Below are 23,788 nucleotides of genomic sequence, written 5' to 3' on the forward strand. Positions count from 1 at the left end.
AAATCCTTTTCAAAAAACCTCAAGTTACTTTTTTAAAGATTTTTGGCTCTACTTGTTGGCCCAACTTATATCCTTATGCTCCTAACAAACTTGCTCCTACATCATTACTATGTGTTTTTATTGGATATACTCCTCATCATTTAGGCTATTTATGCTTACGTATACCCATTGGCCACAGATATACCTTAAGGGATGTTAAATTTGATGAAGCCCAATTTCTTTTTTCCAATTTCTCTATTTCTCTCCAACCAACATCCAACACTCACACCATCTTACCCAACCTCTCTTCTAGGCCTTCACCTCCTAGCCTAATACCTTTTTTCAATTCCAACCCTACTCCTCCCTCTCCTATCATCCTTTCCACTCGTCTCTTTTTCATCCTCTGACACGCCACATTTGGCTAACTCCTCCTTACCTCCACCATCTCCAACCCTACCCTCGTACACATGTACCTTATGAACACCATATCTAAAGCCAATATTTTCAAGCCAACTCCTCAATCCTCTAACTTCATTTACTACCCACCTCATGCTCACAGTACCTCAGGTCCTAAGCCGTTCATCCCTACCTGTGTTTCCTCTGCTCTCAAGCATCTTGAATAGCATGCCGCCCTCAACCAAGTATTTTAGGCTCTGCTTTCAACCAATACCTGGACCTTCATCCCATATTCTCTTTCCATGAATCTTGTGGGGATGCAAATGGATTTTATACCCTAAGTATCTTGCTGATGGCACCATTGAAAAACACAAAGCTTGCACTAAGGGTTTTATCAACAAGCCGGTATTGATTTTTCGACACCTTTTCCCCTATCGTCAAGCTTACTATTGTACATATCACTCTTTCCTTGGCTGTATTTCATGGTTGGTGCGTCCACCAAATTGATGTTCAAAATGCCTTTTTACATGGTTTCCTTGATGAAAATGTTTATATAGTTCAACCCCTAGATTTATTCATCTTGATTATCCTACTCATGTCTGCAAACTTAATCATGCCATTTATAAACTCAAAAGGCCCCTTGTGCCTGGTTTGCCTGTTTAAGTTCATACTTGCAACGATTAGGTTTTCTTCCTTTCAAATTTGATTCCTCCTTATTTATTTGTAGCAATTCTCATTGCACCATCTATGTGTTAATTTATGTTGACAATATTATCATTACTAGCTCCTCTTTAAAATTGTCCACTTCTCTCATTTCTATCCTCAACACTTTTTTTCTAGTTAAATATCTTAGTTCCATCAATTTCTTTCTTGGCATTAAAATTCTCTCCTTTGATAATGGTTTGATTCTTTCTTAATGCAAATACATTCTTGATATTCTTCTTAAGTCTAAAATGTCCCACGCCTGTCCTGTCTCAACTCCCATGACCCCTATATCTCATTTGTCTGCTCATGATAGTCCTCCCTTTGCTGATCTTTTTCTCTATAAAAGTGTCATTGGAAGTCTTTAGTATCTTAGCTTTACTCATCCATACATCACTTTTTCTATTAATCACGTTTGCCAATTTATGCACAAACCTAAAAACAGTTACTAGACTACTGTTGAAAGAATCTTTTGTTACCTTCGAGGAACTACTCATTATGCTCTGCATCTTTGACCTTTTTTAACCACTCTGTCTGCCTTCTTAGATGTTGACTGGGGTGTTAACATTAATGATGACCATGTAATAGGGGCATTTGCCATATTTTTTGGTCCAAATTTAACTGCTTAGAGCTCCAAGGAACATCCTATGGTAGCCTGTTCAAGTACTAAAGTTAAATATAAGGCCATTGCCACCATCACTAGTGAATTGATTTGCTCTATAGTTTGCTACATGAGCTTGGCATTTTTCTTCCTCAAGCCCTGTTTCTTTATTGTGAAAATCTTGGGGCCACATATTTGGTTGCTAATCCTATTTTTCACTCTCATGCTAAACACATAGCACGTGACTATCATTTTGTTCGCGAAAGACATGAGATTTATTCTTCTTTTATAAGAAAATTATTCTTCTCTCCCCCTTCCCCTCTCTCTTATCTCTCTTACCCTCTCCTGCAACAAGATTTACATATCTTAAGGACTCAGAGACTAGTGCGTGAGATTGTCCAAATAAAGGATTGATGATGATGTTGAGCTTGCAACTCTTGAATTCCCTAACCTACAAGAAAATAAGGGCAAGAAGTGGATTAATCATAGGCCATTTATTGTTGAAAAAGATTAGATGGAAATAGCTACCATGTCTACCCTAATTTCAGCTCCATCAAGAATGCCCGTTTTATAAAGAAGGAAAAGTGATTTAATTATGTATAAGCATTTGACTGTTGTTTCCTTTTAGTTTAATTAGTTTGTTATGCTTAGACTTCTTCTAGCTTTTTAGAACCTTATTTATTTAGTGATTTCTATCCACTTTCAAAGTGACAAGTTTTATTCACCAACTTGATGCGTAATGTCATAGTTTTTAAGCAGCAAATTCATAACAAACCTTAAATGGTTAATAGTCTCCTTATTAACCAAATATTTAACTAATCATAAAAATGGAGCTCACCATCATTTTCATAAATAAATATTAATATTGTTGGCCTTTGCAACTTCTTCTAAAAGAATCAACAATTACATCCTAAGGAGATTTGGCAAACTTTTATATGTTTATATGACCATTAAATGCAAGAGGTAGTTGTAAGTATGAGCTTATTATATATATACATCATTTCTAGGAGAATTGGCACAAAAAACATTTGCCTTTTGAATGATTCTGATTTTACTCACGAGCCTTTGCATTTTAAATCATTTAACACAATTCAATCGGTTTAAAATACTATACTTCTTATATTTATTCCATCAAAAATAATAAGATATTATGTTTATGTAACATCTTAAGTTCCCTCATTAGTAATTATCAGTGTTTTCAAGAGGTAATTTGGTCAATTTAGATAAATTATTATTTAGTAAGGTTTATAGATGCTAATATAATTTTTGGATCCTTAGATAGCCTTAAAAGAAGGCTACGTCGAGGTTCAAGTGGGCCTAGACAATTGTTTTGCCATCTCATTTATCTAGTATGCATAATGTCATCTATGTGTTTCAACTCAAAAAGTGCCAACCTGATCTGTCTCACAATGTTAAGCATGTGGAGTTATGAGAGAACTTGACCTATTGTACTAAACCTGAGTATATTGTTAATATGAAAAAAAACAATTGAAAACTTTGACAATTCACCTAGTGAAGGTAATATGGAAGGGTACAACTCTCAGTGATACTGCCTCAGAAATTAAAGAGAAGATGAAGTAGTAGTACCCTCACTTGTTTGAATAAAGCATATGTCTAGAAGTTTGGTTGAATTTGAAGACAAAATTCTTAAAAGGATGGAAGAGCTGTAATATTTAAAATTTTTATTATTGAATTGAATTAGATAAACCTAGTGTAATTAGGAGTAATAAACAAAGTAAGAATGGATTAAGTGTAAGGTGTAGCAAGATTTAAGGCTTAAGAGTGATTTTGAAGGAGAATTCAAGTCTCCGAACATGAATGCTTGTGGTTGTAACCTAATAGGTGACCACAACTCATGGACAACCATCCTCAGAACAGAAGTATGTCTCTATTCACAACCATCCGTGGTTGAGTCCTTTACTGGATATAATTGTCCATGGTTGTGAAGAGAGGGAGCAAATTTGAATTAGTGGCCTTGACCGTAACCAGATATAGTTATAACACGCACAATCGTCAAAAGTTGACACATTACAAATGTGTTTTAAGTAGCAAAAAGACATAGAAATTGAAAAGAAAAGAGAAAGAAGTTGGAAAGGGAAAAGAAGCTTCATTAGGGCTTGAGTTCTTCAACAATTTAGGGCATCTTTGAGCTAGGAATCACTTGTGGCAAGTTCCCCCATCCTTCATCTTCCCTTCTAGATCCATTTTGAGGTTAAGGTTTTAGAGTTTCTCTTTAATCTGGTCATGTAGTTGATTTCTAAGTTATGGGATGGTTATAGCTGAATTAATAGGGTTAAATGGAGTTGTAGGTTAGGTTCTTTAAGGAAGAATTTTAATTATAAGATGTTATAATTGTTGTTATTTAAGCTTTGGGGGGTCAAATGAAATTTGTGAGAGATAATAAACTCATTGGATTTGAGTTTGCACTTGTGGTTTGGAATTTTGGTATTTAAAGTGTTTGATTTGGAGTTAAAAGTGGTGTGTTTGTTGATTATAAGTAATGATTGTTGTTATAGATTGTAAATTAACCTTGTGGCATGTTGTGTAACTTCCCCTATATCAAATTATGAATGTTTATTGTTTAAAAGGGGTAAATTTATAAAATTGAGTGATTAATAAGTTAATAATATTTTTAGACCACTAATGAAGTTATTAGATCGTTGGATAGCTTTAAAAGAGGGCTAGATTTGAGTTCATGTAGACTGGGCATCAAGTGAGGCCTAAAATTCAATGTGAGCTTATTGTGCCATCCGCCATAGAATATGCAAAAAAATATGATTTTTATTATATAGTTGCATGCATTTAAAGTAGAAGAGAAAATGAAAGAAAGCAAGCAGGACGATGGAGGAAGGGTTCTTTTTTGTTAGGGTTTCACTTTGTGGGCATTTTGAAAGCAATTTGAGCTAACCACATACTTGGGTAAGCTTCATATCCACTCTCCTTCCTTTCTATGTTAAATTTACGTGAGATTAGGTAGTCTTGGTGTCGATTTTCTTCTTCCTCCCTTGGGTTTTAACTAAACCCATTAGCTTAGTTAGGGTCTTGGAGAGTTAAATCAAACTTCTAAAACTTAGTTTAAGGATTTTATAGTGATTTGAAATTTTTGGCTAGGGTTTAGATGAACCTCAAGTGAAAATTAAAAGATTGAAAGCAATGTGGGTATAAATTTATTGTTACCTAGAAATGTAATCAATGGATTGTGTTAGAAGTATTAGTTTTTCTATAATTGATTTAAGTATGACTAATTGATGCTTTGAAAAATTTGTGTGAAGTGGTATTAATCTAAAATATCATTTTATGCTTAAAACCATTTTTTACATGTATTTGTAAACAATTATGGAATTGGATGCAAATTGAAATAATAGTAAATATTATATGACTATCCCTAATGAGAAATATGTATATGATTGAAATGGTATGAGCATGATCATTGTGAGATGCGTAGCAGTTCACATTGGTGGTGTAAAGGTATATTATATGAAATTCACATGGTATATTGGTATCGTGGAGGCCCTAGTGCACATTTTCTCTTGTTTGAAAGTCTCAGTATTATCTTAAAGATAGATTGAGCATATGACACCTTAAATATTTGAGAAAGGTAGAATTTATGGTCTAAAATGGGTAAAGGTGTCTTTAGCTGAGGATGCCTCCCATGATTGGTGAGCTTGAGTCGGTCCAATCATATGAACTCAGTCTTATTGTATTGTTAACTCACAGATTAGTTAGAGAAAATAAGGAGGATATAGGTGGAGAATGTTGATCATGCATTGTATGGATTGTTATATGATAATCATGTATTTTTATGTACCCAATAAATGTTTTACTTTCAACTTCACGCACTCATATGCTATTTTGGTATATTTGTAAATAGGTTAGATTAGATTATTTAATTACCAAGTTATTAACTTACTCCCATGATTATATTTTATAAGTGAAGACTTCAATAAGGGCAAAGGAAAGGAGGACTCTATTGGGGTTTGAGGAGCTTGTACTTATATAGCTCTCTCCCTCTCTCTTTTGGTATTGTGTAAAGAATCATCTGTATAAAATTATGCCAACTTAGGACATTCATTGCTGTGGCACACTTGCATGATGCGATATTATGGTTTTGATGTATTTCAGTCTAAGTTAATGCATTGTGTTGGAAATCATAGTTAGAGTCTGAAGTACTAGTACAAGCATTATTGTTGAGTCAATTGTACATGTATAATTGACCAAGAGATTGCAATGTAAGATTATTGCCACCCCTTGATTATTGAGAAATCAAGGTTTTTAAGGCCATAATGTGTTTAAAATGTAATTGTTGATGTGTCATTGATCAGTTAGGAATATTATGGTCCAATTGAGTTGGTTTAAGTGGTCCTAAGGTTATTGGCACTTGGTTAGTGGTTTTGGATACCTTAGGTGAGTTTTGAAAGGAAAAAGGATAATTTTATACTCAGGTGCCTAACTTTTAAATAATAAAGTATTTAGTTGTAAAACTAGTGCCAATTGCTAGATGGCTCAAAAAGCTACACTTGAATACTGTAATAGCTCAAATCAGATGCTAGATAATGAAACAACATACTCCAAAGGTTAACTTGGAGGTGTTGTCATTAGCACTGGGCAAATGGGCTAGCTCTTTTTGCGAGCTATGTTGGGCTATCTTGTAAAATGAAAAAGGCTGAAAAATCCAACCCAACCCATTTTATTACAGGCTAGCCTATATAAATACACTAAAATTAATTTTTTTTCTTGTATAAATATTGAATTACAAATATAGTTATCCTTATTTAATTGTTCAATAATAATTAATCAACACTTGTTGAGTCTAAATAAAGTCCACTCAAATGAAACAACAAATTAACAATTTACTCGAGTGAAGACAATGCTCAAAATAACTCATGTTAAATTAACAATGATATTAAAAGCTTGTTTTGCTACATGATTACCTTTATCTGATATAATTAATTCAAATTCACCATCATTGTCATCATCATCTTCTTTATCAGAAGCTTTACTTGCCACACACATAGATCAACAACATATATTATAAATTAAGCATGTTAAACGAAATAAAAATAATAAAATATATTATTATGGAACAAATTACTATCATAATTCCATTCAAGCAACTAATTTCTTGTACAAATAAGAGCTTGAACATTCTTTGGAAGGAGTGAAGATGGGTACTTTGTAAGAATGCGTGAGCCAATGTTAAACGTTGATTTGCTAGCTACTGTGGTGATCGGAATGCTTAAGGTATCACATGCAATTTTTGAAAGGATTGGAAACCTATGTTGATTATTTTTCTAATAATCCAAAACATTCATTTCTAGAAATGCATTAAGATCAAGAGTTGCTTCTTCTAATAATAATCTAGACTTTGTAATGGCAGAAGCATCATGATCTTCACTTTAAGAAAATCCTATATTGAATTTAGATAAGTGTTAATAAATTATCAATCAAAATAAAGTGCTAATAAAAAATATATAAAATTAAAAAAATTATACCATAAGCTTGAAATAATGCCCTTTTTTCATCCTTTCTTTTCTTCATAGTGCTATGTGGACCTATAAATGATTGATGAGTTGATGTTGATGACCCTAGACCCAAAGATGATTGAGTTGTTGGAGATGACTGTGGTACACTACTCATTTCTTGATATTGATAAAATATATAAATCAATTTGCACTTGATAGTTTCAATCTTTGCATGGCGATGCAGAGGATCAATCAAAGGATAATAATGTTCAATCACTTTAAATTTCATTCGAGGATCAAGAAATGTACCAAATGCAAGAATCATACTATAATCACTCTAATACTTGTGAAATTTATCTTTCATTTTGCTTGCCATTTCTTGAAGTATAGGGTCATCATTTATCAAGTGTTCATTTAATAAGATTTCAATTCTTTCTATTTGCATGAAAGAGATGTTTGAGGTTGGATAAGATATCCTTAAAATCAAGTTAGTAATCACATCAAGGGCTCCAATAAAGTACATATCTCCTCTGCTCTTCTCCATTCTTCAGTGGAAGGGCTAAACTTGTAAATTTTATTAGTTATAGAAAAGCTATTAAAAGCACAATGATATTTAATCACACTTTTAAATATTGTATATGTTGAATTCCATCTAATACGACAATCTGTTCTTAAGTCAATTGATGTGGCAATACCCCCAACTTGCTCAATGCACCTCTTAAAAGTAATCATCCTCATCTTTGATTGTTTAATATATTTAATACTCTCCCTAATCTTTTGCAATATAGAACTTGCCACCTTCAAACCCTCCCGAATTATTAAATTTAAAATATGGGCACAACATCTCATATGAAAAAAATTTCCATTGCATACCAACATATTTTGCCAACTTAGTCTCTCTCTCAATATTTCTTGCATGTTGTCATTTGTTGAAGCATTATGTAATGTAATAAAAAACACTTTTTTTTATCAATTCCCTACTCTATTAAGTGTTCATGCACTTTTCTTGCCAATTCCACCCTAAAGTGTGGTGGCACCATCTTATAAAAAGAGAGTATTTTGCTATTTAACCTCCACTTGTCATCAACAAAATGAGTAGTTCAACATATATATCTTTGTGAAGTTATTGCAGTTCAAAAATCAGATGTTAAACATATTCTATTAGGACTCTTTTTGATTAACATACAAATTCTTAACATCTGATACAACATTTTTTTTAGAGAAAGGAGTGGCATCAGGATTTAAATACTGTTATATTTTCCTTACCCATTTGTATTCAATATAGGAATAAGGAAGGTTATGCTCAATAATAGCTATAGCAAGAATCTCTTTTAAAACTCTAAGATCAATTTTCCTAGAAATAAGCTTTCCTTCTTGATTTAACATTATTACACTAACATCATGATATTTTGTGAGGGGATGACAAGTTTGAACATGACGGCGAAGAGTAGAAGTCCCATGTGATCTACTACCTATCTTGTACCATATTCCACAATTATGGCATTTTGCTTTTGGTATTACATTAACAAGTACCTTAGTAAAAGATTTTCAAATAGCAGATCTGCCCTTTTTTATCTTTCTTTTTTTCTTATTTTTCTCATTAGTACCACCACATTCCTCTCTTTCTCCATCATCAGTATTAAAAGTAGCAGCATTAGCAATACTAGCATTTTCTAGCTCTAAGTCATTATCAGTTCTAGATCCTTCTAAATCTAACTCATCATTTATAAAATCAATTCTTAGAGAAGCAGTAAACATTTTATCTAATAAAATATAATTATATGAATCAAAAATTAGAAATCACCATCCAGTCATGCCAATGGTTTACTAATTGAAGAAAAACAATAGAACCTAGGAACAGAATTAGAAGCATAGGAGGTATAAAGGAAGTCAAGGTACCTGAGTGTGAGAAAGGAAGGAAGAGGAGACAGATAATGAGTTGGCTCTAGAATAGAGACAATGAGAATGAGCCACAAGCTACAGCAAGATAAGCAGAACAAATGTGAAGGTTGAAGTATCACAGTGAGATCGAGAAGTTGAGAACCAAGCCCTGCATCAGTGAAAACTAGAGATGGCGAGCTGAGCAAAATGAGATTTAGCTGAGAAGAGTAAGAGAAGAGATCAAAGAGCGATGACAAAAAGACAAACTCAGTTATAAAAGAGATCGACGAGCTAAGCAAAACCAAATTCATGATTGTAGGGCAATAAGATGAAGATAGAATCACAGAAGAGAGAAGAGCAACTAAGCCGTTTAAGCAAGAGCAAGTAACTGATTGAGTGTGAGTTACTGAGCTAAGCATCTTAAGGTTCGTGACTTCATGTGTTTTACTGCCTTGCCCTTTCTTCTTTATGGTTCATGTGTCTTGCTTGTTGCCAATTTGCCTTGCCTTTTCTTCATGCATTTTGCTTACTATGGCTTACGCCTTACTTATTTGGTTGGATCAGTCTCTCTGGACTCTAGTGTAGAGCTATGGCTTAGGCCTTATTGGATTAGAGTAAACCGTGTGTGTGGTGTGGATTGGACTCTAAAGACTAGAGTGGATCGTATGTGTGTGATTGTCAACTCTCACTCTTAGCCACAACCCACAGCCTACATGTGTAGCATTTAAAGAAAAAAAATGAGTTTGCAACTTAGCCCATTTAACCCACACAATTTTATAGTTTGAGCCAAACTAGCTCATTTTTGTCAACCCAAACTATAAAAAATTACGGGCTAACGAGTCAGCCCATTAGGTTGAGCCTATTTGCCTGGCTTTAGCTATCATAATAGCATAATACTATCGTGAGAACAGCAATACACCATGATACAGGGCTTGTGTGCCATGGTGCACTGTATAATGGGAGGGCTTCCCTCTATGCTATCTGTCAAACGCCGCAGTGGACGATGTACATTAGGTAATGTCTAAATTGCACTTTTTGATGTTGGTATGTGATTATAATGGTTTCTATGCTTCCGTTATTGCATTTTGCATGTTTTAAATTAACTTTTGAACTCAAACATCTTTTTTAAAATGGCTTATTGGGATTCCAACTTTTAAACTTAATCTTTCTTAAATCCTTGTGTTATTGTAATCTAATATAAAAGATTAGTTAATCTTGGTTATCATAATGGATGTCAAAGGGGACATTATACGTTGTTTAAGCTCAATTCTTGCTCGGGGTTGTGATTCTAGGACCTTAGCTCAAGGGGTGTAAAATTTTTAAAATTAATAACTTAAAAATAACTTAATAATTTTTTTAAAAAAAGCAAGTACATACCTTATTATTGTACCATGTATGGCTTCATGTTTTGAAATTGTTGGGCAATCATCTCATTATCAATGCTAAGGAAAATATCTTTTTCAATATAAGTCACTAGAAAATTATTCATTAATAGATTTCTCATATGATTTTGCAATTGATTTTTCACAAATTTCATAATAGAAAAGACTCTTTCTACAATTGCTGTGGTGATCAATAATATCATTGCTAACTTCAAGAGAGTATAAACTAAGGGATAAAATATATGTCTTCTCATTTCCACTAATTTTTTTTTGCAAGGCTACTAATTCCTTTTAATGATGCAAGTTCAGTATTGCTTGGCATATCAATGATGTAAGTCTCAAGTTGATTATCAAACATCATTAAATTAGAGGAAGAAAAATCACATGGATAGAACTTGGCAAATTCACTTAACCTTTCCTTGTCAAAATTTTGGGTTAATTTTTTTTTTCCTTTAGTGGAACATATTTAAAACTTTTTTAAAACCCAAACATATTTGAAGTTTGCTTAAGGGCTATAAAATATTTGGGCCAAGGGTGCAAAGTAGTGAAACATATGGCCCTTTCTTGTAATTTTCTCCAAGTTTAGGGGGTGCATTTACCCCCTGAACTCAACATAGCATCGCCCATGAGAAGTCATTAGTATAGGGGTATCCTTTGAATTCTTAAAGGTTTGATATAGCAGGGGATTCTATCTCGTGTAAATGCTTGTTTAAATTGATTAATGGTAATTGTGAAGTAAATATTTGTTTTTATAAATTATATTGATATTTATATGTACTAAGTTGGCATAATTTATAAATAATTCATCACACAATATACTAAAAGAGAGAGAGCTATACAAACAAGCTCCTCAGTTCTTGGTCATATCTTCCTTTCTTTTACACCTGTTGAAGCCTTAATTTGTAAATATAACCATAAAGGTGAGACAATATCTCAATAACCAAATAATCTAATCTATTCACATGTATACAATAATAGCTTCTAATTATGTAAAGTGGAAGTAATAAACAAGTTCATCAGATACATAGCATACATGTGATTATCATATCTTAATTCATACAATATGTAATGTCCTCTTTAACAATACCAAACACACAGAACACAAGACACGAGACACTGTTATGATATCTAGCATTAATTAAAATACTTAAATATGGTTATCATAATACAAGGGTTTAGAGAAAAATATGAAAGATCAGGATCCCAAGAAACCCTTTTTAAAATATCATTTAAGCACAAACTATAGTTTAAATAAATTACAAAAGATAACAAAAGTGAAGAAGTCAAATAATACTGCAAACAAGTATTAAAAAGGGCATTTTAAAATACCCTAAAAAATGCTCCATCCGCTATGGTGCATATGTCATTCCCTAAGGTAGATGGCACAGAGAGCCCAGGGCTCTTATTATGTAATACACTATGGCGTACATGTTGTAATAGCACGACCTCACTACTACCTCCCCAAGTTAATCATGGCCTGGTAGCTTCTCACAGGTAGAAGGCTAGGTAAGTCTATGATAGACATAGTCACTTAATAGCTACCGGTTTCATGTCGAAGATAATAGGAGGGTATAAGATTGGCACTTGATTATGCATTTGATCCGACTACATGGTTGTTATTATTGTGGTTTGGCATGTGTTAGGGGTGCATGATTGGTATTTTTATGACCTCATGATTTGCATTATTGCTAAATATGATTATATGTGTTTTAGGCCTGATCACATGGTTATTATTGTTGTGAACCATAGCTATAATTGTCATGCATGCATTATTTGTGAAGTTATTGCCATTTGCATTTGTTTTTGATTAATATGCAACTGTATAGATTAGGTAAAACTTGATTATTGAGTGGTTATACTTACTCCTCAATTTTTAATATTTTCAGGGCTTAGCTCATCAAATCCAGATCAAGGAAAGTGTACTGAGGCTTAGTATTTCAGTTTAAATCCTATTTGTATGCCTCTTTCCTTTATTTATGTGTATTTATGTTGTTGAATTGTCAACTAGGACTCATTCATCAATTTTTGTTCTAATTGCATTACCACGGTATAAATCTTGTGTATTTTGTGCCTTGGATTAGTGTGTTGTGGTTGTAAATCTAGTATAGGGTCAAAATACTTGTACAAGTAGTGTTATATGTATTTTGGGATGTTTTGAAATGAAAATAGATAATTAGTGCAAATTTTTCCTCACCCTTGTGTTTTAGTGAAATTAGGGTTGAGTGGTGAAAATATATGATGAGTATCTGAATGATTGTGGTGTGTTGCATGAGTTCTATGTGATTCATTGAGTATAGTCAGATAGTTGTTGTAGACTATTGATAACCTATTGAAATTAATGCCAATTCAATGCATTTTCCTACACTTTATGTGCTAAATTACATCAATTGTGAATATTTTGGGTTAAATATAGGAAAATGAGCGTCATTTCAAATTGACATAGAAAATAAAGTTTATTGAGAATTTTGCAAAGATACTGGCTTTGATTTTAAAATTTAAAAGATCTCATAATCTTATTTATTATTTCAGGTGATTTATGTTAGATGTTTTTAAAGAAATAGAGCCAAACAATGATTGAAGATGTATATAGAAGCAGAATAGCAAAAAAATGGAAGTCAAAACAAAAGATTAAAGACTCTGTGTCATGTGCCGCGGCGCATGCACAGTGTGCCACGGTATGTGGCACAGAGACTGGAGTCCTGAATATGCATGTGCGCCGCGGCGCACTGTCAACACGCTGTGGTGCAAATCCACATTTTTCCATATGTACTACGACGCACTGTCAACACACCGCGGCTCATGGCCTTAATTCTACTGTGTGTTTGAGCTTAAGAATGAAAAAAATTAGGGTAGAAAAAGCATAAACATGCCTGCAGAAGGAGAGCACGACTGGGAGAGATTCTTGGAGGTTTGCTCTGTTAGGGTTTGGGGTTCTTGAAGGAGATTTGGCTAAGGATTGAAGATTTGAAGAGATTCAAGTGGATTCTTTCAGTTTTTCTTCTTCTCTTCCCTTTTCTCTCTTTATTTCTGATATGGATGCTATATATTGTAATATTTATGGCTCTTTTCTGAACATGAGTAGGTAGTTCCCTTGTTCTAGGATTATTTCAACCCTTTATATGGATTAATACTTGAATATTCCTCTCTTTTGGTAGTTAATGATATATATGTGTTTATTTTATTCTATGCTTAATGCTTTTAAGTACTTGATCACCATTTATATTGCTTTGTTCACTTGAGTTGTGCTTGAGAGAGCTAATTTAGGTGTCAGATAAAATAGTTTTGGACTTGAAATTTTACACAGATAAATGGATGGTTATGTTGGTAAAATAGAAATATTTTATTAACCCTTTATAGTCTCATTAAAATTGGTGTTTAAAATTTGTTCGCACTAATTATTTTCAAGGGATTGTAAAATTTTAGTGTTTTCAAATATACTTGATTTTGACTTGAGAAAACTTCTTCAAGTGAATTAGAATCTTAAAACTAACACTTATTTTCATTAAAAATATATTAGAGAGGAATTAATTTAAGTGCTATGAAATACAAAGGGGAGGGATAATCCTAGTTCCTCATTTCTAAAAGTCAAAGTTTTAACAAGTTTTAATTGTTTTAAAATTATTTTAATCATATTTTTATTACTTTTAAGTAAGAAGAAATACTGTCAAGTTGGCTCAACCTATCTCAAAGCTCAATAGTGAACTTCAACCCTTATTTACCTAAAATCCTCGTGGGAATGATAACTTTAAAATATTCTACATTTGTGATGACCCGTACGCTTGCGGTAACGCTTGACGGTGAACAACTATTGGCACTTATGTGTAAGTTTAGACACTCCATTTGTGTGAAATTGTGGAAAAAAAAAGTGAAAATAAGTTTGGGTGTCCAACTCTTTATAAAAAATGAATTTGAGTGTGAAACTTATGCCATTAGCTAGAGCTAAAAAAAGCTCTCTATAGACATTGAAATTACCTCAATCGGATATCGGACGGAGATTTAGGACTCATCAGAAGTTTGTTCCTAAAATAATCGTGCAATACGCCACAGCACATGGCACAGAAGTTGATGAGCTGCAATGCATCTGCAGTGAACTGCAACGTATATGCCAATTTCTGCATAATTCACAACTCTGAGTTTTAGATCAAATAATTTGATTATTATTTAAATCCCAAACTTCTGCATTATTTTAAAGCTTTTATTTAAGAAATATGAAAGTGTATATGAGTATTTCAAATGTTGAATTCCTGAAATATCCACTTGCAATAGTGTGAAATTATTTCTCCCATTTGAAATTTAGGAAACTTGGTTATTTCAATTGTAATTTTGTCAAATAATTGATCATATTGATTTGTGGGAGATTGGGGAGGACCAGTAAGGTAACCTGTGAGTTATACTTTGCACATAGAGTTTATTCTGATTTAACTCTATCTACTTGAACTTACGTCCAATTCTCAAAATGTCCTTGAGATTTCTTATTAAATCCACTAAGATTAAACCAGACTCTTGGTTGCCTTAATACAATACAGACTTCTAAGTTTGAAACTCTTCCCCTTAGAAAAGTGATTACAAATCCCCTTAAACTCCCCGAACTTAAGCTACTCTGTTTCAGGCGTAAAATACATATATGAACAGAGTAAATTCAATAATAAATCACTATTATAATAAAAAATTTATCTTTAGAGAAAATGTACAATTAATGAAACTCTTAGAATAATGAATGTAATATCAAAAAATTGTCAAAGAATGAATACATGTAGTTACCTTCATAATTTTTGTATTTTCCCATTTCATAAATGAGTCTTATTTATAAATGATTCTTGAAATATATCCATTAGACTCATAAGTTTGCCATTGAAGACTTCATCTTTATTTCTTCTAAGTTTCTTATTGTTTGAGGCAACAAAACAATGTTTTTTGACAGATTTGCATGTTGTTGGTGCCTTAAGGAAAATAAGGGATATATGTATTAAATGCTCTAACAAAAGGTAAAAGAAAGTAATACCGATAGAGCAAAGACATACATGTAAAAAGAATAAATCAAGGAATGAATAAGATGTTAATTTCATTTATAGTTGTGTTTAAGAGTATTATAGAATGATAAAAAAGGGTAAACACAAGACTTGAAAGTTGAAATGATTAGAATTTAAAAGAGCTTCAAGATGCTCTATTCAAGTAATGAAAAACAGAACAAAAAACTTTAAAGATATACTAGTAGAAATGAAGACATACTAGTATAAGTATGAAGGTTTTAAAACAAATATTAAAGAGCTTCATATTGGTAGAAGAGAGATATACCAAAATGATTTATTGTAAAACACATTAATTCTTGAAGACTTCTACCAAAAGGACGAAAGTTATTTGGGTAGGAATTAAAACTTTGGGTAAAACTTAGTTATACCAGTAGAAATATGTTGAAAATCAAGTGAGACATTTAGGTAGAAATTGAACATTATGGTTGAAGTCCAACATATTGGTAGAAATGCCAATAACACTGAAGTCTAAGAATGAGGTAAGACATTTAGGTAGAACCCGCATCTTTAGGTAGAAATTGGTCACACTGGTAGGAATGAGTTCTACTGGTATGTCCAAGAATAATTTCAACATAAGATTTAATTCTCTTTAATTCAAGCTATAATCAAGTCAAGAACTAAAAATAATTCAAATAATTATCTCTAAACAAATAAAAGTGAATTAAGGACAAAGAAAATAAAAGATTTTAAACATAGAAACTTTATTTTTTTAAAATTGCCAATAACACTTGTCTACAAATAACAACTTTACTTTTTGAATCATCAAAATCAAGGTTCAACAGAAGCCTTATTGATGCTTTGAAAATAAGATTAAATAAAGAACGGTTATACCATCATCAACTAAATTGATGAAACTTTTGTTGCCACGAAGAAATTTCCAAATCTAACTCATATCAATCTATTTCTTCCAACCAGGAGTTGTTCCAGAGAGAATTCCTACGACATCAACAGACATAAAAGCCAAGACTTTCACAAGAAAGCAAGATTTGGTGGACTCTTGCATGGTTTTTCTATAACCTTGTACTTTTGGGGGGGAGGGGGGAGCAAGAGCTTGGAAGAACGGCCCCACAATTTTCAAAACATACCCATCAATTAGCCTCACATTTTAGGACTAATAAATTACTCAATTTTAATCTAAAACCTTTGCTTCTCTCAGGTTAAACACAAGAACATAAATTACAAATTATTCGCAAGTGAATATCAAAATAAAACAAGATTTTTAATATTTATAATTATATTTACACACATGTATATGAAGAAAACAAGATTTACAACATGCAATCGAACTACCCAGTATGGTTCTGACATCTGACATCACTGACAAATATTAATGTGATATCATCAGTCGGTTCATCCAATTTTTGGTAGTACCAACTGGTGTAATCAGATGCTTCAGTGTCGCTGGAAATCTCAGTGAGTAGCAACATACGATTTGATCTGTCCACTTTTAATAGTTATTTCGGTGAGTAACCTAACACCTCAGTTTACTCGAGTGTGAGGAAACTAGAGATTCCTGCATCCGTTTCGTCGGTTTACAACATACAATAAACGGTAAGAAATAAAATGAAGCATAGAAATTGACAGGATGATTACTTTAAATGTACTTGTATGAAATAATTATAGGTAACAGATATTTGTAAGGCTGGGATAAAAAAATTACACATGGAGGAACCTCATAAGGAACGGCTTACAAAGGTGCAATAATAAGATATCTACTGATTTTTCTCTTAAATCAACGAGAACTAAGGACCTTCCTTATCGTTCTTTTTTTCCCCTATACCAGGAGGATAACGAAATGATCCCCAATAGCATCCCTATCTTATGACCAGTGAGTGGCAAATGAATGCAGGTTTTAAGGCTTTACAGAGTTCTGGCTTCAGTTGTCATTTATTTAAACCTTGGAACAATTTAGTCAAACAGCCCGTCGTCATGCCAAATATCAACTAAGAAATCTACCATCTCCTGCATATATGACCAATGCATCTAATTAACATCATGGAGCACAGATTCAGATAGGATTTCAGGTTCCCTCAATTACTCGTACGATATAATATAATGACAGGCAAAAGCTACAAAACCATCTCCAATGACATAAATTAGTGAGGCTACGGGAATGCCTTAAGGGCATCAGTCTATAATCATCCAATTTTCCTTCAATCTCGAGGCAACAGACTTTCTATCTCTAGCAAATGTCATAAGATTGCGTTTTTAAAGGAGTCAAGGATGCAACAAAGTTGAAATATCAGATTCTTGTTAAAGAACTTGCGGTAAATATCTAAGAAAATGCATGCAAGTTTTATCCTTAGAAAAATTTCGCTGCATTAATCATAAGTATCACTTCATGATTTTCATAGGCATATGGGTGTGTGCATGTTCATGCAAAAGATAGAATCTTACAGGCAAAGGTATTGGCTCTGCAAAAGGTTCATCAGTAGAAAGTAACTCTTCATATGAAGTCGACCAACTGCATCAAGGATATTTTAAATTGTTTAGAGCGCTATATTGAACAGCAATAATTGAAATTTATTATTTAATTATTACAAGCGTAACTTTTATGCAACCCAGTAGGCCAGTGACAAGGAATACTAATCCATCTGCCATTTTTCAGACAGTAAATGAGTATTTGGCTGAGTTCAAGTATACAGAAAAGGCTTGTATTTTAAAGAAAAAAACAAGAGAAAATTACCCACAAGTAACCAATGTAAACAATTTCAGTGCTAGAGAATGCACTGCTGACAGGGAAGGATTAAAAAAAAAAAAAAAGGAGTTACCTATGGATTAAGGAAAACAAGATCGTATAACTAAGGATTAGAACCCATAATGCTAGATAAAACTAAGACGATTCTTTTCTTCGTGATGGAATTACCCCACAGGATCAACATACAACCACCCCAAAAAACTATAACAGACGCCCTAAAGGAGGTGACACCTGTGGAAGGGATAAAACCACTGACACTGGAAGCAATAACAGACCGAAGAGATGAGAAAGGATGAGAGTCAAGAGACAACGAGGGAAGAGGACATGAAGAAAGATTTGCTCCGCCATGGTAAGGGGATGATGGTTGAGGAGCAGTTGATAATATCCTTTCGAGAGAACTGAGCTCCAGTTACAGGGCACTTTTGAACCGAAAATCAAAAAGTAAAACGAGGACTGGCCTATCAAAAGCCAGCTACTAGTTTTGGGTCTGTTTCGCTAAGCTGTTTTATTTGGGTACTGGGTTTTGGCTGAGAACAGTCACTGAAGAAGCCGATACAGTGTATCTTTTGAATGATCAATACAAAACCCAAGTTTTTCACACCTTCTGCTTCTCCTTTCCGTATTCTGGTGTTACTGCGTGAATATGCCATGGCCTAACAGTTGAGCATGTCACTAATTTTCATGTTATGGTTATATAAGCAATCACCTTGCCCTAAGGGCTACAGTTAAGCTGATTGGAGATGATCTATTCTAGGTATACATCATTAACAGATGAAACAGTTTCATTCCCATTGGCTGTGCGGCAGTTACTGGATTTACCTATTTAGGCAAGAGAACAAGATATCCTCAGATATTACAAATGGGTTCACAAATTCAGTTCCTTCGATAGGGAAGAGTTACCTAATAACTGAATCTTTAGGCATTCTTGGTGGATGTTGAGACTTATCTCCAACCCACTTTCTTCTCTCCTCATACCATGCAATTGCAGCTGCATAGTATATTGTTCATATTAGGTCATAAAGAACAAGAACTTAAAAGAATTGAAATTAGAAAAATGAAAAAAAAAATTATGACTATGAGTTTATCCTTTCTTTCAATCTATTGGTTACTTCCAAGGGAGTTAACAATTCAAAGCTATTGTCTCTAGGTCAGATGGCCATTGAACTCATAATGACCAGCATGATTGCTTTGCAATACTCAGATTTAAATATCCTAAAGTATCACATTGACTGAGCACAAAACTTAATTCTAGGTTATAAATACCAGTAGGTACACTATGGACTCCATATTTTAACTTGAACCCACTTGCATATCTTTTCAATTGATTTAAATGCCTAAAAAGCATGTTCTATTTTTATCATATATTTTAAAGGCCAGGGAGAGAGAGAGAGATAGACTACAGTTTCCCAGAGCCCATAGTTTCATGTCTCAATTTTCAACAAGCAATTATATGATACAAAATAAATTCAAAGAAATTGGTAAGGAAAATCAAACACCAGAGATAGCGTGCTCATAAAATTTGTATAACAAAAACGTAGAATTTATATTTCCTGTTTGACAAACCACACAACAGAAAAACAGAAGCAGGTTCCTAGAAACCGACTTGTCAGCTGTCCCAAAGCTCCCCATTGAGAGTCTTTATAAGCATTGTTTTATTTTTTTTATTTTTACTTTATAGGAAGTTATTTACCATGGAGTTTGTGTAAAGGTAAGGGATAGGATGTAAGCCCACTAAAAATCAAGATCACCTCAATAAAAAAGACTAGGGTTGGTTCCATGTGAGCTATCAAATTATTGGCTATTTTCTCGGCACAAAATCCTCCCGGCAACACCTCAATCAAGGACTTCTGATGTTTTTTCCCCAATCATTTCACAAGAAATTTTATAGATTGTTTTTCGCAACAGCTAAACATTGGTTCTTCTACAACCTCCCTATATAAGAAGGATGCTAATCAATACTGTCCCTAGACCAAAGTCTTCCCAATTTCTACAGATATACTTGAGTCATCCTTATAATCAGCATCAATAGAGACAAACACCAATTAGCTGAGTTTATTGATTTTTGTACAATAGCCTAGTTACAAAGACATAATAACATGCTTTAAAGGGAAGAAAACATGGGTCTATCTGATTTTGTAAATTCTAGTGATAATCCCACCATGATTAACATAAGTGGAAGTATTCATCAAATTTGGCTTCCCATTGGTATGAGTACTTCTATATCCCTTTTCACTAGGCATTTTCCCATCATCTGCCGGTGTTGAATGCTTCAAGGTTTGCAACCCATTGGAATGGGAACTTACTGCACTGACTTCCATCACATCCAAATTAAATGATCATTCCAGACCGCAGTTGCAAAATAATAACATTTAGTTATTATTCCTTCTAGAGTGACCTCCAAGCTTCCTAATAGTTTTCTACTTGATATGCCACAGTATTTGAAAAGAACTGATGCTCCCCAACAATTATATCAACTGCATGATAAAATAATTATGAGGAAACGGGAAAAAAGGGAAGAGAGAAATAAAACAAAATATTAGCGAAGTTCCTTTCTGTTTGCCATGCTACAGTAATTAAATAACAAAAAAGAATACCGAGGTGCATACCACAGGAAAAACGTAGGAAAAATAAATGATATGCTAACATCACCACTTAGTAGCACAAATTTTCCTTTTACACTGGTTTTTCACGTTATACGCTTTTGGTAATGCAGTATAATTCATCTTAAATTTATGGTCTGACTTTACATTTTTACCACAAAATTGAAGGCAAGAGCCTTCCTGTACAGAAACCTTTTATACACTGAAATAGAAAATATAGCAATGCTTTTTTGGCAAAGGACAAGTTGCATATTCTTCAGTCTTCTCTCTACAAGATGTCACACAGCTCACATTTGCGAGGAAACCAGCACATGACATCATCTTTCACAGAATACTAACGAACTTAAAGCTTCCCTTTGCAGCCAATGATTGAAACTGAAATGACTGAATAGACGAATAGAGAGGTTCACCTCAAACTCTAGGCTACCAGAATGCATTTGGTAACATATTTCCTGCTTTATTTCAGCTAAAAGAACACCAGTTCGAACTATAAAAGAAACCCAAATATAGTAAAACATATTCCGTCACTGATCCCCCTTACCTAAAGGCTAATACTAAACAAGAAACTTGATGCTGTTCTCATCCAAATCAAGTTTAACTTGAGTTGGAATAACAGAAACCATAGACCAGATAAATCCTTATTCTTAAAGCATTGACTAAAAACCCAAAGCTATTAATTAGAGAGGTCCTAATACTTTTGAAAACGTTATGAAGTATGATATCAGATACAGACTCTGGTTAAATATTGATCAGAAGATAAAACATGAATTCTTCATTTTCATTTATTAGTGCAGGAAAAATTAGTCATAACTTATTCTCCGTCCAGATCTGGGATTAAATTCTGAAAGATAAGAATACTAATTTCCGTACTGGATTTTATATCATTCTCATTTAAAACACTTAACATAGCTTTCACTCAAACGAAAAGGCAGAAGAATGCTGGACAGTTCAAAGACTCATATTTTGGCTAATGACCTGCAAACTAATTTTCAACTTTCATTGCAAGCAATTTCAACACTTCTGTCGGATTCAAGTGCATGATAAAGATAACAAAACCGTATCTACAAAATAGTTAAAACGACAGAGCGAGCGAGCACGCACAGAAATATTTTTTATTTAAAAAAAAAAATTTTTGGCCCAGCACATCCAAGCCAGAGACAAATCCCAGTAAGGACTTTGCCTTAACAAGCAATGCATTTGGCAAAATTCAAAACCACAAACCAAGAACGGTATCACATCCAGAATCAGAAAACTAGCACATGAAACATGGAATTAAAGCCAAATTTTGAAAAGGAGATAATTGGGCAGTACCATTTCGTCCGTTGCCCACGTTGGAGCAAAGAACAATGACGATAGAGAGACTGCAAGGAAAGGTTCTTCAAAGTAGGATTTTGTAACAAATATGGGACTTGAAGGACAAGGACGATGCCTCGGCGAAAATATGGAAAATAGTGCAAAAAACTAGGGGAAGGAAAAGGACGATGCACCTGTAAAATTCGAAATGTCAATTTCTGATCCAGTTTGATATGGATTTGATGGTCGGCAGGTGGCTGAAGGAGGCTGTACAGTTTTCTCGCCCAGCTAAATGTAGGGTAGGGGTACCTACGATATGACCATAATACTCTCCACCAAATTCACATGATATGGTGAGGATGAAGAAACGTGAGGGCATTTTAGTCCTTCTACATTTTTTCTTTCTAGAAGCCGGTGAGTGGTAAGAAAAAAACGCAACCGCTGGCAGCAAGGAGAATTTGGGATTAGCCAGCAACGATTACCATGTGCCAAAACAAGTAAGCAACAGGTGAGAAGCTTAATATTAAATTAAGAATTTCAATATTAAAACATAAAAGAAGGAGTAGAGAATTTAAAAATGTTAATGTTAAAAAAATTAATTTAATATTAACTTTTTTGAGGTCCTTATTTAGAATTTAGGACAATGTTATGTCCTAAAAGAAATTGAATAGCTTGTGTGATTAAAAAAATGACAGTTAATTAGAAAAAATGATTAAAAATATATTTTTAAAATATTCAAATGATAATTTGATATCATGAAATATCAAAATTATTTTTTAATTCTTAAAGAATTGTCTATCAATTAATTTTAATGTGAAAACCCTTTTTATCTTCTATTTTTTCGTTCAAAAATATAAAGTATTTTTTGAGGAGTTTAATATTAAAAATATTAGATATTTTTAGTCTTTTGAGATATAATCATTATTTTTTTAAAAAAATACCCCTGTTGATGAATGACTTTATATTTATTGTAAAGTATTTAATATGGGTAAATATAAAAAGATAAAGTTAGTTTAAAAGTAAATAAATATTTTGTTAGGGGGTAAGATTTGGAGAAAAAAATACTTTATATTTTTTAATTAAAAGAGTAAAAAATTAAAAAAAATTGACCATCAAAACTTAAAATTTGTTCTTCTGTTTTAGTCGATTCTCCCAAAAAAACTAGCTTTTTCCTACAAGAAAGTAGTAACTAATTATTCGTTCAACTTTAAGGATAAAATATTTTTATAGAGCAACTTGTAATTTACATTCCATTCTTGTCATTTTTTTTAAGAAAAGTAATCATTTTCTAAAAAAATAGTGAATGATTTTTAATTGTTGAACTTCTCATTAAAAAAAATTGAATATAGTAACTTGTAATTTTCTATTCACTTTCCCAAGAAAAACAGTCTTTTTTTTAAAAAAAAAGAAAAGTAGTAATTAATTTTTAATTATTTAATTTTAATGATAAAAATTTTACATCAAAACAACTTATAATTGACTATGTTGATAAAGGAATGTTTCACTAACATCTTTGCGTATATTAATAATTGTAAGTCAATGATCATGTTCTTTTGACTTATGAAGAAGATTGTTGTAAATATATTTGTATGTCAAAAAAGGTCTCACATTATACTTAAGATAAATGGAGCCTAATGTATATATATTAAGATAACATGGGTAAATAAAATTGTCAATAAGAAAAGTGGACTCATGCACCTAACAATGGGCCAATTCTCTTGAAATGTGTAAAAATTATTTTGAAATTACAAAATAATTTATTTT

The 23,788-nt window shown here is 32.9% G+C and overlaps 1 protein-coding gene across 3 annotated transcripts; it reads right to left on the reverse strand.

Annotated features, from left to right (window-relative positions):
* Positions 1 to 17,022: 17,022 nt before the first annotated feature.
* LOC129291966 (uncharacterized) lies at positions 17,023 to 22,362 on the reverse strand. Of its 3 annotated transcripts, XM_054929454.1 has the most exons (6): positions 22,219 to 22,305; positions 22,043 to 22,092; positions 20,290 to 20,605; positions 19,032 to 19,119; positions 17,831 to 17,897; positions 17,023 to 17,395 (listed from the first exon to the last, which is right to left on the reverse strand). In XM_054929454.1, the coding sequence occupies exons 3-6, from the start codon at positions 20,447 to 20,449 to the stop codon at positions 17,342 to 17,344; spliced, it is 369 nt and encodes a 122-aa protein (XP_054785429.1). In that variant the 5' UTR covers positions 20,450 to 20,605; positions 22,043 to 22,092; positions 22,219 to 22,305; the 3' UTR covers positions 17,023 to 17,341. The 3 variants fall into 3 exon arrangements, with proteins under 3 accessions (XP_054785429.1, XP_054785428.1, XP_054785427.1); XM_054929453.1 differs by lacking the exon at positions 22,043 to 22,092 and having other exon boundaries at positions 22,219 to 22,362; XM_054929452.1 differs by having other exon boundaries at positions 22,043 to 22,298.
* Between the last annotated feature and the right edge of the window lie 1,426 nt (positions 22,363 to 23,788).

This window comes from Prosopis cineraria, unplaced genomic scaffold (assembly GCF_029017545.1).
Source record: "Prosopis cineraria cultivar Desert tree isolate PC_DT_omini unplaced genomic scaffold, ASM2901754v1 PC14, whole genome shotgun sequence".
Taxonomy (NCBI): Eukaryota; Viridiplantae; Streptophyta; class Magnoliopsida; order Fabales; family Fabaceae; genus Prosopis; species Prosopis cineraria.